The following is a 15,186-nucleotide window of genomic DNA, read 5'->3' as shown; positions in this document are numbered from 1 at the left end:
ATGTATAGCAAGGATTGTGAGGCTGGCACAGGACTGGACAGTGTTTCCTTCTCGTATATAGGGTCACTGTGACTTGGAGCTAACTTGACAGCCCCCAACAATGCCAACAAGGTCCCACTGCAAGAAACTGGAAAGAAAAGAGCAAAATATGTGAAAAGCCAGCAGAGGAAAGGAATAATAATGAGAAGAGCATTAATCAGTGAAATCGAACATGGGAAAACAATATAACAAAGAGCTAGGTTCCTTAAATCATCAATGAAGTTGACAGATCTCTAGCAACACTGGTGAAGAAAAAAGAGAAGCAGCTCATGACCAGTATCAGAAATGAATAGCAGATGTTTTTACAGACATCAATAGGATGCTCAGAGAATCTACTGCACACAACTCTACATCCTTAAATTTCACAATTTAGATAAAATGAATCAACTCCTTGAAAAACTCAAATGACCATGAGTCATCCAATATACAGAAGGTAATTTGAATAGTTCTATTAAGGAATATAATATTAAGGAAATGTAATTCATAGTTACACAACTCTCCCACAAGAAATCTGCAGGAGTAGATGATTTCACTGCACAATTACATCAGTTTGAATAATTGTCATCACTCCTATGCAATCTCTTCCAGAATATAGAGTAGCAAGGAAAAGAAGCCATTCAGTTATGAAGCTAATATTATCTTGATACCAAAAGCAGACAACAACAATGACAAATTGCAGAGCCATATCCCTCATGAATAAATCCATAGAACTAAAGTCACTGCCATCGCATCAGTTCTGACTCATAGCAACTATCATTGGGTTTCTGAGGCAGTTAATCTTTATTGAAGTAGATTGCCCCATCTTCCTTGTGCAGAGAGGCTGGTTGGTTTGACTGCCAAACTTCTGATTAGCAGTCAAATGCATTAGGCACTGTGCTACCACAACTCCTTGAATTTAGTAAGACATGCAGAGAATTACAGGCTTTTCCAGGAAGGCAAGGCTGGTTCAATATTCAAAAGTTAAGCAACATAAACTACTATATCAACAGGCTAAATAAGAAAAATTCCATGATCATGTAAATTGTACAAAAAAAGTCTTTGAGAAAATTCAACACCAACCATATCATCTGGTCAATTCTGACTCATATGACCCTATAGGACAAAGTAGAGCTGCCCCAAAGGGTTTAGAAAGCTGTAATCTTTATGGAAGCAGACTGCCACATCTTCCTCCTGCAGAGTAGCTGGTGGGCTTGAGTTGCCAACCTTTGGGTTGGCAGCTGAGCATTTAACCACTGCACCACCAGGGTTTCTTAAGAGCATTCATGCTAAAAAAATGTTCAGAAAAACAGTAACAAAGGGGAATTTCTTCAATTTATTAAAGGTCCTCTGCAAAACATTGACTGCTTTATTCATTTGTTCATTGAAACAAATCGGATGACCTTCAACCCATGAGAGGTTGAACAAACTGTTGTATACACATACCCTGGAATACTAGTCAGCATGAAAAAGCATTATTGACACACAAGACCGATGTGAATCTCCAGGCAGGTATGTTTCGTGAAAAAGCCAGTCCCAAAGATTTACGTGTTCTACGATTCTTGATCAAACAAAATGATAGAAATGGTGAACAGAATTGTGGTTATGGGGTCTAGTGGAGGATGCGAAAGGAAGTGGAGTGGCTGGACAAGGCCAGCATTCGGGGTTCTGGTGGCGATGGAAATGTTTTCACCCTGCGTGCTAGTTTACTGTAGTTTTGCATCACTGTGATTCTAGGAAGATTTTCCTTTGTGTATAGCATCCCACTTAGCACTCTGTGCACAGGACTTGTCATGTGCATATGGTTGTTTAACCCTTGAATGAATTTGGCTGAAACCCTGAACCCAAACCCACTGCTGTCATAGGGCAGAGCAGAACTGCCCCACAGGGTTTCCAAGGCTGTAATCTTTATGGAAGCAGACTGCCACATCTTTCTCCTGTGGCATGCTGGTGGGTTTCAACCACTGACTTCTTGGTTAGCAGTAGAGCTCTGGTTGCATAGTACCTAAGGCATCTGACTGCTAACCAGAAGGCTGGTGGTTCATACCCGCCAGCCACTCCTCGCAAGGAAGGTTGGGCAATCTACTTCCGTAGTGATACCATCTTGGAAACCCAAGGAGGGGTTGCTCTGAGTTGGATCCAACTTGACAGCAGTAAGTTTGGTTTGTTTTTCTGGAGAGTGCTTTAACCACCACACCACCCGGGCTCCTTTGGCTGAAAACAGTGGTTAGTGATTCTACCACCAGGGAAAAATTCAAATCTGTGATAAGTAAAAGACAGTCCTGGATCCTGGCCACTTGGGGTCTTCTCAGTGGATGAGGCACTTGCGCCCTGGGGACAGTGTGCTCTATACTGAAGCCAATTCTAATTTCTACTAAGTGCCTTTGTGCCGTCTCCCTCTTCAGCTCCACTTCCTCTGCCTCATTAAGACGGTTCTTAACCCCCTTCGTGTTAAACATTAGCCTTCATATTTGTATGTGATATGATTTGTGTTGTTACATTAAATACATTTTGTTTTTTTGTTAACATTAAACTTTTCTCAGAAATACTAAAAATGAACCTGATATCAAATAATTTAAAATATTTAGATATTAGATAAATTATTTGCTCCCTTGCCCATTTTAATTATTACCAGAACAATTATGATTTTATTCAACTAATAAGCGACTAAATGGTAGCGTTTGGTTTTTTGTTTCAAAGCAGGGAAGGGCAACCGTATTTGAACTATCTGTAAGGAACAATCTGAGGCTATAACTTTCTAAATATCCCACTAAGAACTTGGGATTTTGTATCCTAACGAATCAGTTCAGATATAAATAATGTAGGTTTAAAAGATTCCTGTAAATAAGTCAGCATGGAGTATTTTGTCTTTGCTGGAAATCCCGTGTCTAGGGGTGAAGAGTGTCATGTCACCCTCATATTACTTCCTCATGAATTTATATTGCTACGTGCGTGCCGGACACACACATAGAGGGTTACCATTTTTCTTTTTAAATACTTGCATTTACCATTAGTTAATTTTATATCACGGTTTTGGAGTTTTGTTGTTAATATTCATAGCACGAGCATGTAGCCCTCATTTTATATATAGAAAGATTGAAATGAAATGTTTTAAGTCCTTAGTCAGGGTACCACAGGGTTATATTAGACCTGAGATTAGAATCGTAAAAACTTTCAACACGCTGAGCTTAGATACGTCTGTCAAAATGTTTTTCTTAGACAGAAGTCCATGCTTCCTTGTGAATTTTTTTAAGTGGTATTTTCTAGGAATGCTTCCTAAAGTCGATTCAAGCAAAGTAGCCCCTTAGAAGTGATTTTAGAATAGTTTTCGCCCACGAATGTCGGTAGTACTCGCCATGCCTGTTGCCCATTAATGGCTATTTTGATCTTTCCCTTCTGGCATGTTTTATACAAGATGAAATATTTTTAAACCAAAACGTCTTCTCATGGGGGATTTTCAGCACGTTTTAAAACCTGACTGCAGTTTTTTTGTTCCCTTAAGGTGAGAGGCCCTCCCACCGCAGGGGCATTTAAAGAAAGGCCAACAAAGCCCACGTCATTTCGGAAGTTTTACGAGCGAGGAGACTTCCCGATCGCCCTTGAGCACGACTCGAAAGGAAACAAAATAGCCTGGAAGGTAAGTGTGGGCGCAGCTGTGACAGTCAGCTGTGTGCCTGAAAGTGACATCTCCCAGCGCCAAACCAAGTTGGCGGTAAGTAGACTTGAGCAATTTGTCCGCCAGTGGCAGCTGCTGGGTAAGCTCTGGGCAGAAGCCCCTGTGTCAGCCGTCCACCTTGACTAACAATTAAATTACAGCCTGCGAGAAAGAAAATGACAGAGTCGCTTTGCCTTAGAGAATTGTCTGCTGCCCGATCCATCTCTATTTTTATGGGAAGCTGGCAGCCCGGCCTGTTTCAGGCAGTCCATCAAGAGATGGAGCCGCCGGCTGGACACAGCGAGCATCGGCCATTTATCTCCCCAGATTTCACCTTCCTGCAGGACACTTCCAAATGGAGGCTTTAATTACCCAAATGGATAGGTCAAGGCTGCTGCTCCCTCTGGACGCAGAGCAGGACACAAGGGGACCGTTCTCATTGCTGTGCTGTCCTCTCCTCCCCGGCAGATGTCAGCCACGCAGTCACTGTCATATGTCCCTGGTAGAGACTGACCTCCTCCACCGAAGCCATTACAGCCCCGACGTCCTCCTGACACAAGGTTAATTGGCTTCAAAATAAATGTATTGCCTAATGACTCCATTCTATGGGGCTGTGTTTCCTTCTAAAAGCCTCGCTGAAGCTATTTGTAAAAACTTGTCAATCTCTTAACTGAAGAGGGCTTTTACATTTAATTTGAAAAATGAATTCTGATCTCTCACCTGCTTCTGCTATTTCATTATTCTTGTTATCACCGACTTGGCTGTGGGTGATATTTATCAGCTGTAGGGCCTCTGCTACGGAGTTCTTATATCAGGGAAGGGAAAGAAAAGATTGTGTCCAAAATCATTGAGAAGGAACCATTGGAGCATTTAACTAAAAGTCCAGCGGCACTGTCTGGAGCGAATTTAGGGATTGTTTGCAATTAGTGGAAGGTAAAATTATGTTAAAAAGTAAAATAATCACATTGAAGAATTTATTGAAATAAATGGCTTAGAAAGAGTCACTAAAATTAACATTTTCTTTCCTCCTGGAAAGAATGAATGATTGTTTGTATTGTTTCTGATGTCATTTTTAAAAGTTTTCATATTAATCAAACATTTCTAAATCATGAGGAAACGTGGTATTCAGTTATGCAGTGTAGAATCATTCCAAATTACTTGGCAAGAAAAATATGATGCTTTCCTTATTACTAAATCTTGCCATGGGGGAATGGGGTTGAGGGACATAATTATCTTGCTTTAAAGTCTCTGTTAACATGGATTGTTTGGTGAAAACGTGTGTAAAGTGAGAAATCATAGCAAGCGTCACTTCATTAGATGCATTTAGTGTTAACGTAAGTCTGTATTCACAAATGTTTCTTGTGTTTTGGGTCCATTTCTATTTGAGTAAGTACATAGATTGCATGTGTGATTGCCTGTGTACTGGTTCACACAAGATAACACAGTGGAGGTTCTTAGAAACCTGGGTCCCTGTTAAGTAAAGAAAAGAACATTTATTTATACAAAGTGAATGGCTTTCAGTGTTTCAAGTAATTATAACTTACATGTAAATTGTATTAATAAAAATAACTTATTTAGATTTATTTTGACCTAGTCAAAAATTTTATGAGTAATGAATAGAAGTGCCAAGACACTAGAAAATATTTATCTTTCAAATAAGTTATTAATAATAAAAATGTGGGATGAATCACTTTGCTTTATCTTTGATGCTCCAAAAGCCTGTACATACAGACTGCTTTGCTTTTTTTAGCTGCATTCATTCTTTTAAGCTCCTGTTGACTGTACTGATTCAGTGAGCTAAGCAGTCATAAAGAGGAAGTGATTTATTTGATGTCACTGGTAGGATATTGTCATACATTTAAAGATGTGTCTTATTCCATTACATGTAGATTTTTAATCTTTAATCTTTGCTAATCATATTTCAAAGGAGCTCTGGTGGCACAGTGATTAAGGCATTCAGCTGCTAACCATAAGGTCAAGGGTTCAAGCCCAACATCTATTCCATGGGAGAGAGATGAAGCAGTCTACTTTTGTAAAATTGACAGCCTTAGAAACCCTGTGGGGAAGTTCCACTCTGTCCTCTAGGGGCGTGGTGAGTCAGAATCCACTCCAAGGCAGTGGGTTTGGTTTGTGCTTTGCTCCTGTAAAGCTCAACCTTTTTGTTGGTAGCCAAGTGCTTAACCAGTATGCCACCAGGTCTTCTGAAGGGCCTAATCAAGTCAGAAAAACAGAAAATTCCCAGATCAGTAAATGATGCGTGTTTAAGTTACTCAAACTGTACCTAAACGGACGTTGCAGTTCAGTGCACATGGAGTGCTCATTCGTTCCATGTGCCAAGGCAGCTTGGGGGGGCTGACTGTCATAAGCTATCCAGTGTATTGTGGAAAATGTCTTGCAAAAATATTTGTAGTGAAATGTGTAGATTTATTGGTGATGAGTTAGTTACCTAGGAAAGATGAGTCAATCTGACCTAGAAGATAAAATCTACCAAGCGAACTCTGGGATCCTTGATCACCTTCATATAGGCGTTTTCTAGAAGTGACCAATGAATTCTTGATGACCATGGGTTGATGCCACAAAAGATCATAGTTCTGTTGCAAAAGATTTTAATCTTGTTTTTGCACATTTCTTTTTGACCTCACTAACATTCTTCAACCATGGCTGTGTACTCTGTTGCTGCTATTGTCAGTGTCCATAGTATAGGCAACAGAAGCAAAGAAGAGAGCTAAGTCAGCATAAACAACGGGAATTTTAAATGTGCCTGAGTTTCCATTTTTTTGTTGCTTGTATTCCTGTAATATGAGTCACACCGTTACAAGGACAGCGATAGAGACAGAGGAGCAGGGTACTCCCTGATAGGAACAATCGAGAGAGGAGAGCTGCCGTATGAACTCACAAAATGTCTGGTCCGCTGTGCCTGCATCAGCTGCTTAAACAAGGAGTGAAAAGAGAGAGAAATGTAGGAGGCAGGCTTTTGGTGGGGAGGGATTTTAACAGATATTGAAGTCAGAGGGGAGTGTGAAATTCTGTGGAAACTGACCCACCTTTTCTGTTAACTGTCCCCTCACTCTTCCTGGGAGCATCCTCTGCCCCACTTCCATGTCCGTTTTTGGCAGCCTTCAGGTCTCCTGGGATCCAGGTTTCCAGCTCCCTTCCTCTTCCTCCTCTTCCTCCTTCTCTCCTTTTCTTCTCCTCCCTCCCTGCCACTCGTCCTCTTCTTTCTCCTTCTGTTCATCACCTCCTTGAATCTGGATTTTCCCCTATAGTTTTTCCAGGGTTGATTTTGGAAAAGAAACCATGCCTGTCCTCTCTTTTGTCAGGAACCTGAAGTTATTTCGAATATTCACCTGAATGAACATAAAAATAACAGTCATTACTTACACACTTAATGAGGACCACAAATATGAATGATGGCTAGAAACATGAAATTGACCATTTTATTTTAAACTTGAATTGATTACAAGTCATTATTTCAAATAGTATGGGAGTACACATATAATTAGAATAGTCACTTCAAGAGATCTTTGGAGAAAGAGTTGGCAAAAATATCACAGGCACATGGGAAATTTAAAAATAACTGTATTGCAAATAAACCATATTCATTATGGTGATGAAAACAGCTACAACCACTGTGTGGTGTCTCTAAATTCTTTGACTTTGTTGGCATTTAGATGGAACAGTTATTGACAGACATTACCTCCCCCCACCTGCCCATGACACTGTGCTACATGGCAGCACGTGGCAGGCCCATGACGTCTTGTTTTCTGCTAAATTTCAAATAAACTAGCGTAAGAGTACCCCAGATATTAGCAAGCCTTATCAAGATATAATACAAATGCTAATAGAAATGCAACTAAAATGGCAAAGCTGCCATTGGTCTCAAGGAGGGAGAAGCTAAATGTGAGTGATCTTGGGCTGGGCCTCAACTCCCCTCACAGACCTTGTTACCTGTCATCTGATGATACCACTGTGGGCTTGTCCAGAGGAACACATGGGCCAGAGGCATTTCACCAACCCCCCCCCCCATTTTTTTAACCTTTCATTTCATATTTATGTGATTTTTAGTAGCCGGTTACAGTGAGACAAAACTAATAAGGTAAGAACAGACACACCTAGGTAGGTACAGGTGAGAATTGGTGATAGACGATCTCACTCACAGCCTAAATGCACCTTCCTGACTGGTCTGTGGAAGATGCATAAACCTTACCATTGAGGCAGAATGACTCTAAGGTTAATATATTAATTGTATAGTTACTTTTCAATTTGGACTTGGATCAGTATGTTTGTTTTTCTGTTAAAAAGTAGCTTCTTAATATATTAATCAGGTCATTTTCAACACATTTTCCTAGACTTTTACCAATCGACACTTAGACAGATGTATTCATTTGTATATTTCTACCCCACCTCATTCCAGAAATGGAGCTCTAATAGTGTTTGTTGTTGTTGTTGTTGGTGTTATGTGCCATCAAGTCAGACCCAACCCATAGCGACCCCTCCTTGGGTTCCAAGGCAGTATCACTACAGAAGTAGATTGTGCAACCTTCTTTCCGAGGAGTGGCTGGTGGGTTTGAACCACCAGCCTTCTGGTTAGCAGTCAAGTGCCTTAGGCACTACGCTTCCAGCTGTAGTGGTTAACAAAGAGGTTGGTGGTTCAAACCCACAAGCTGCTCTGCAGAAGAAAGATGAGGCAGTCTGCTTCTGTAAAGATTTACAGCCTTGAAAACCCAGTGGGGGTTGCTATGAGTCAGAATTGACTCAATGGCAGTGACTTTGGTTTTTGTTTTAATTCCAAAAAAATTTAAGTTGTCTTACAGACAGCTTATATAAAACACAGGAAAGTTAGCATATAAAACGAGAGAGAAGAAGGAAACCAGATGGACATCTAACCCAGTCATCCAGTGCCACTGAGTCAATTCCAACGCAAAATAACCCTATAGGATAGTGTAGAACTGCCCAATAGGGTTCCCAAAGCTGTAAATCTTTACGGAAGCAGAACGCCTCATCTTTCTACCATGGTGCAGCTGGTGGGTTCCAACTGCTGACCTTGTGGTTGGCAGCTGAATGCTTTAACCCCTGGGCCACCAGGGCTCCTCAGGCACCTAAAGTGGAGCCAGCAGCAAGGTTCATCCAAACAGATGTATCCTGCAGTCCTTTGAAGCAGGGATCTTGGATTTCTGGTTTGTTCGCTCATTTATACCAGGGCCTACCACAGCATTCACCACGGAAGAAGTGTCTGATAATATCTGTCAAATGCACGTAGAGCATATTAAAAGCAACAACAAGAACCCACTTCTGTTGAGTTGATGCCAGCTCATCACGACGCTGTAGGACAGAGTAGAATGACCCCGTAAAGTTTCCCAGGGTTTGACCTTTACAGGAGCAGACTGCCTCATCTTTCTCCCATGGAGCGGCTAGTGGATTTGAACCACTGACCTTTCGGTTAGCAGCCAAGCACTTTAACCCCTGAACCACCAGGGCTCCTTGTAAAGCATACTAGAGCTAATTATTTTGAAGTTTTATTTCTCTGATACCTGTTTCATGGCCATGCCTCTTACTCTCTAGGTCTTAATTTCTCCAACTGTAAGTGACATGAAATACCACAGGATTGTTGCCGCTGTTGGGTGCCATAAAGGTGGCTCTAATGCTTAGCAATCCCCTGTGACTTAGCAATGCCCCACGTGGTTTTCTTAGCTGTAATCTTTTCAAGAGCAGATCACCAGGCCTTTCTTCAGCACAGGTATCAGGTAGGTTCGAACACTGCCCTTTCAGTTACCAGCCAAGCACTTAACTGGTGCACCATCAGTTGACTGGGGCCCATTTTAACTACAGGTGTGCTAAGGAAGCTTGTTTCGTAATTATTCAAATAGCACTATTTTGCGATGTTCATGAGAAACTTAGAAGAACTATCGATTGGAAATTACTTCCAGATACCAAATCTCCCAGTAGACGCTTGGGAAGGTTAGCACCAGCAAGTTTAATTTGAGGTCTTTGGGGTCCAGGATTATGGGCAGCAGTTGAACTTTTTCAGATGGCAGTGCTCCTTCGATAGTATGTAATGTTTCACCAATGACAACTGATTTCTCACAGCTTACTTTCAAAACAATGAACAAGTTCATTTGTCTTTCTAAACAAACTAAAAAGAAGTTTGCAGATTGAATATCCACGTAATGAAAATGCTGTGCGTGAGTTAACAGGCAGCTTCAATCAGTCTTTTTCATGTTTCCGCTGACGTTGGTGGGCCGACATCATCATTCTTGGTCAATTGCTTAGTTGCTAGTACTCAGCTATGACTTGAATCTCTCCTCTGGGCCACAGGTCTCCCCCACTATCCAAAGCACAGTGTTCCTATGAAACCTTTCCTAAATGGAAATGCCATAAAGCAAAGACGCCATCACCAATTATTTACATGGGAAGAATTTTTGAGCGTTCCTAGACCCAAGAAATAGCTTACAAAGTCATAGCAAATAACACATAAAACCTAAAGGAATGCTAACACATAGTGTTCACAGACACATTTCAGAGTAATGGCGGCTGGACGCTGACACGCTGAGTGTAGTTCCTGGGGAAGGCGCTTGGCGGCGCCCCTCTCGCTGCTCCAGGTGCACGCTGCCTCTGTAGGCTCGCTGCAAAACCAACGCTGAACGCTATTGCTTTCCCCCTTTTTCCGAAAAGTGAAGATCCTCTTCGGATTCAGTTACTAATGTAGGTTTTTTGTAAAAGTGGCATAAAGCGAACTTTCAAACAGCAGGAGATACCTGTATTTTCTCCTTTGCTCTCAGTCACCTTGGTATTCACGGACTGTGGGGCAGCTCTGCCAGAGAGACTTTTCACTGACGTACCTATAATTTCCTAGTAGGAAAAACAGGTGATGTTGTTGTTATGTGTTGACGAGTCAGAACCGACTCATAGCGACCCCTCCTTGGGTTTCAGAAGCAGTATCACTGCGGAAGTAGGTTGCCCAACCTTCTTCCCGAGGAGTGGCTGGTGAATTTGAACTGCCAGCCTTCTGGGTTAGCAGTCACATGCCTTAGAGGAAAAACAGGTACTGAATAAAATTATTATTAAAATGCGCACTAGATTTCTTACAATTGACATCATCCCCAACCCGTGGTAGCCCATTATCTGCCAATACTCCTTTTTAAAGTCAGTCACACTGAGATATGATACCCGGCACATTAGCCCTCGTATGTGATTCACAGAACTGCATCATTTTGATTCATAATGGAGTGCTCTGGTACTTCAATGTATTTATGTTTCAATATCGTATGGTTTCAAAAATAATAAAATAATGTTGTCTCTGACCTGCCTGGTTAAACCAAGACTGATTTTGCAAATCTTCTGGGACATTGTCCTTAGGAGTTGAATAGCGTGCTCAGGTGGAGCAGAAAGGATGCTCACTAGGACGTGTCCCAGACTACTGTTTCTTTTGCTAATCGCCAAAGCTGGAGTTGGGCTGGCAAGCCGTGGTCGTGTTTGTAAGGCAGATTTTACAAGAGAAGTGACAATTTACCTGATTTCTATACAAGCGAGCTGCCACGTTTCTACTGCTGATTCCTCTGTGATTAATTAATAGACGGCGCTTATTCTAAAAGTCTTGAAAAAATGATCCACTGGCAATTAACGCACTTCGCTGTTCTCTGCTTTTAGGAGGGGGGAGGGCTGGCTGCCTGCACAATTCATGCCCCTCTTCTTTTCTGATGCAAATTGCTCTCTCTTAAAAGCATGCAGATGAAAATACTGCCGTGTATTAGAAATAACTTCAGTTCAAATTGGTGAGGTGACCTCTGGAAGCTGGATGAAAGGTTTTCTGCTGAATGGGCTGGTGCTCCCTGCTGCCCATATAATTTATGTGCGAAATTAGTGCGAATGGCTCTCTTTTATGGAGCAGCCCTGCTTGTAGCAAGCCTGCAGAAACAATTTCCCCCAGCTTCCATCTGTTCTTCAAACTAGGGCATATGCCATCTCACGGAGCTTGAAAGTCAACTGATTTATAACTCCCGAAAAAGTGCGTAGATTGAAAAGAAAGGTCGGCTGCTTGTCGATGACAGTGATTTGTTGGGCACTTGGCTCAGGACAATTCACGTTACCAGGGACCCCAGGGGGAACAAGCAGTGTTGTGAGCTCCGGATCTCAGCAGACTGACAACTCCAAGAAAAACAAACAGCTCCTGCTCTTGAGTTAAAGACCCAGCACTGGGGAAGAACAAGAGAGGTGCTGGAAGTGTGAAGGTTGGGACAACCGCCAGGCTGGATAATCAGTTCCTACCCCGTGAAAAGTGGGCTTCGCGACCACCCTGCCAGCGACCAAGGCTGCCATCTCAGAAGTGTTTGTCCTCTCTTCTTTAAGCGGAAACTGTCTCTTGCTGCTTGTCAGGAAGTTCTCTTTGGAGCCACCACTTGGCCTATGATGGGTTTCCTGTGTCTGCTGGGCAGGCCAATGCCCAGCTCTGTCGCAGTGAGTCATTTAGAGTAGTGGCCCCTCCCTGTCTCACCACCTGGCCCAGTTCCCTTCTCTTCACCGGAGCCTGAGAATCCAAGATTCTGTGACGGATGACACATCAAATCACAGCCACACTAGGACCAGGAAAAGCCAAGGTTGGCTTCATGTTCTCATTTAGAGGAGGCAAGTGTGTCTTCAGATGTGAGGCTTGTAGACAACTGGTGAGTTTTCAACCTCCTGAAGGTGTAGTGCCTAAGGCATTTGACTGCTAACCAGAAGCCTGGCAGTTCAAACCCACTAGCCACTCGTTGGAAGGAAGATTGGGCAATCTACTTCCATAGAGATATCACCTCAGAAACCCAAGGGGGGTTGTTAGGAGTCGAGATTGACTCGACGGCAGCGAGTTTGGTTTTTTGGAAGTTGTATTTCCGTTTCTCATCTTCTTTAGGCAAAATCTAAATAAAATGTTAATGAATAGTCCTATCACTTTTTATCCAAACGTAAGGCAACGATTTTAAGAAAAAAAGAATTTCTTTTTTTTAATGGAGAACATGTATGTAAGAAAACATTTGCCCTTTCAGCATTCTTCACATGTACAGTTCTATGACAACAAGTTATGTTACTTGTGCTGTTCAGCCCTCATCCTTAGCCTCGTCCCAATGTCGACACCACCCTTCCTTGACAGAAAAGAAATGTGCTTTAACTCTGAAAGTCCAATGGGAAAATGAAGTGATGAGATAATCTGCTGAACTCTTATAAATGCAATATAAAATTTTATCCTTATCATGACCTATTAAGCTTTGTTCTTAGTGTGAGATGTACATGTTTATTTTATAAAAATAAATACTGGAAAATGGAAGGAAGCAATAAATCACCCTTGTTTGCTAATTATGCCTTTTAACATTTTCAAAGTATTTCCATCTTACTTATTTTTTTGCATAGGTGAGATCACAGTATATTTAATTCTTAAAAAATTTGTTATTGTGTAATATATAAAATTATATACACTTATTCTTAGACTTTTCTGATTTTTTTTTCTATTTTAAAAGTAATATATATTTATTTTTTAAAAATTCAGGAAATGGATAAAAAATAAAATTAATACCAAGGTAATAACTTTTAGTGTATTAGTGTTTCTGTTCAGTATTTTTTTTTTACATGTATGTTTTTTATTTTGTTGAAACTGTGCTTCCTGTATTCAGTTTTTTAAGAAGTTAAAGAAACATTCAAAGTCCTGATTAGGACAGGAGATTAATAATTACTGTGGCCATAATTGCCACAGTAATATTAAAGGTTCTCTCCAATTTAACAAGAACAAAGGCAACCAACATTTAATATTAATAGGCAATTTTTAATTCTCAAAGGTGTTTGGAATAAAAATAAGCTAATATATTTCTCAGTACACTTCTTCTTTAGCAAGGGTACAGTTGGCTTTTCCTTCAGTAATTCTCAGCACAGTGTTCCATTCCCATAAGTCAGAACCACGTAAGTTGGTTTTTCATCGTGAGCATGTTGTTAACATGTTTTTGAAGAGGATAGCAATTGCTCCTTCAGTAGAAAATTCATCAGATATAAAACATACTTCCTGCTGTTGGGAAAAGCGTAAAAATGGAAAAGGATAGTGGATGGAATCATTATAAAGCCAACCCCTGCCCCTAATCTGAGACATCTTTCTTACAAGAAAAAACCCCACAGAATCTTTGAGACTGGATTCTAGTCTGAGTGAGGGAGAACCCATAACCTTTCAATCTGTGAATTCTCAATTTCTTGAATTCTTATTTAGACTCTTCTTTCTCTGTTGATGTATAACTTTTAAGTAATTTTATAAAGAGGTACATGGATTTAATATTTCATACTCCTGACATATCTGGAAATACCATTTTCCTACTTTCATTCATGAAACACACGTTGACGGACATTAACATGCTTAAATTATAACTGCTTCCCTCCAAATCTCTGGAATGTTGAGCTATTCTTCAGGGATGATTGCTGAGTATTTAAGACCAGTGAGTGATTTGTATTCCTGTGGTGGTGATCTGCTTTTGTTTGCCTGTTATTATATATATATATTATTATTTTATTTTTTTTGACAGACTGAGTAATTGCACTGCTTGCTATAATTAGAGGTTGCATGCATTTAGTGTTTTTTCTTTGTTGATTCTTCCTTTAATCTTTCCTTTACAGCTTCCTCTGGTGTAGTATGCTCATTTTATCCACTGACTTGAAACATTTCCAGTGAAGGAAGTTTTCTTCCATAATCACATTGGTTATTATTTTTGTCAGAATTTTTCTGTTTTCTTTCTTAGAACAATAAGTAGTCTATAATTTTATTTTCTATCCTGTAATTTCTATCATTGTTTCTCTGAATATTTTCATCTCTTTATCCCTGTTTTATAATAACTTCTAGAACTTTCTTGCATTTTGTTTTCCTTAGTGTCAGTTTATTTATTACTTCTTCAAGTTCATGTTTAACTTCTGCCTCTATTATTTTAGTCTCACAAATCTTCCTCATCTTGCTCATTTCTTCATGCATAGCAATATACACATTAGCTTAAAAATTATTGTACAAGCAGTTTGTTTATGGAAAGTGTTCTCATTAATTCATATGCAAATGCTTGTAGCTCTGAGAAGCAAAAACAAAAAATGTAAATTAACCTGTAATCCCATAACCCTGCTCTCCAATCCCCTTTTCTATTCATACCTAAGTCTGTGTGTATGCAAATTTTTAATGTTTTATCCATAACTTTTTAAAAATTAATGACATGTCATAAACATCTTTCCATGTCAATGCATAGGCACTTAAACATAATTTGGGGGAATCTCTGGAGTGTTCCCTGATTAAACCAATCCCCTGTTGTTGAATATTAATGCTTGTCTTCCACATGTTGCTATTATCAACATCATTGTATGTGGTGTATGCGTTTATCTTACAAACTTGTCTCATTAACCCCTGAGGGGAACATAGTACCTTCTTTGTGTCCCAGACTGTTCTCACCATTTTATATTCTCGACAGAAAGCCAGGAATTATATACATTATATGTATATACGTATATTATACACACACACACAATATATA

General features: G+C 40.3%; 1 protein-coding gene across 1 annotated transcript in view; it reads left to right on the top strand.

The window, feature by feature from the left end:
* PACRG (parkin coregulated) overlaps positions 1 to 15,186 on the top strand; it is a 738,437-nt gene that overhangs the window by 108,414 nt on the left and 614,837 nt on the right. The window contains exon 2 of the mRNA XM_007945256.2: positions 3,518 to 3,652. Within this exon, the coding sequence (XP_007943447.1) occupies positions 3,518 to 3,652 (135 nt within the window). The remainder of the gene's footprint in view (positions 1 to 3,517; positions 3,653 to 15,186) is intronic.

The sequence above is a fragment of the Orycteropus afer genome, unplaced genomic scaffold, assembly GCF_000298275.1.
Source record: "Orycteropus afer afer isolate SDZICR_OR568_19922 unplaced genomic scaffold, OryAfe1.0 scaffold00135, whole genome shotgun sequence".
Taxonomy (NCBI): domain Eukaryota; kingdom Metazoa; phylum Chordata; class Mammalia; order Tubulidentata; family Orycteropodidae; genus Orycteropus; species Orycteropus afer.
This window is presented reverse-complemented; position numbering and strand designations above follow the sequence as displayed.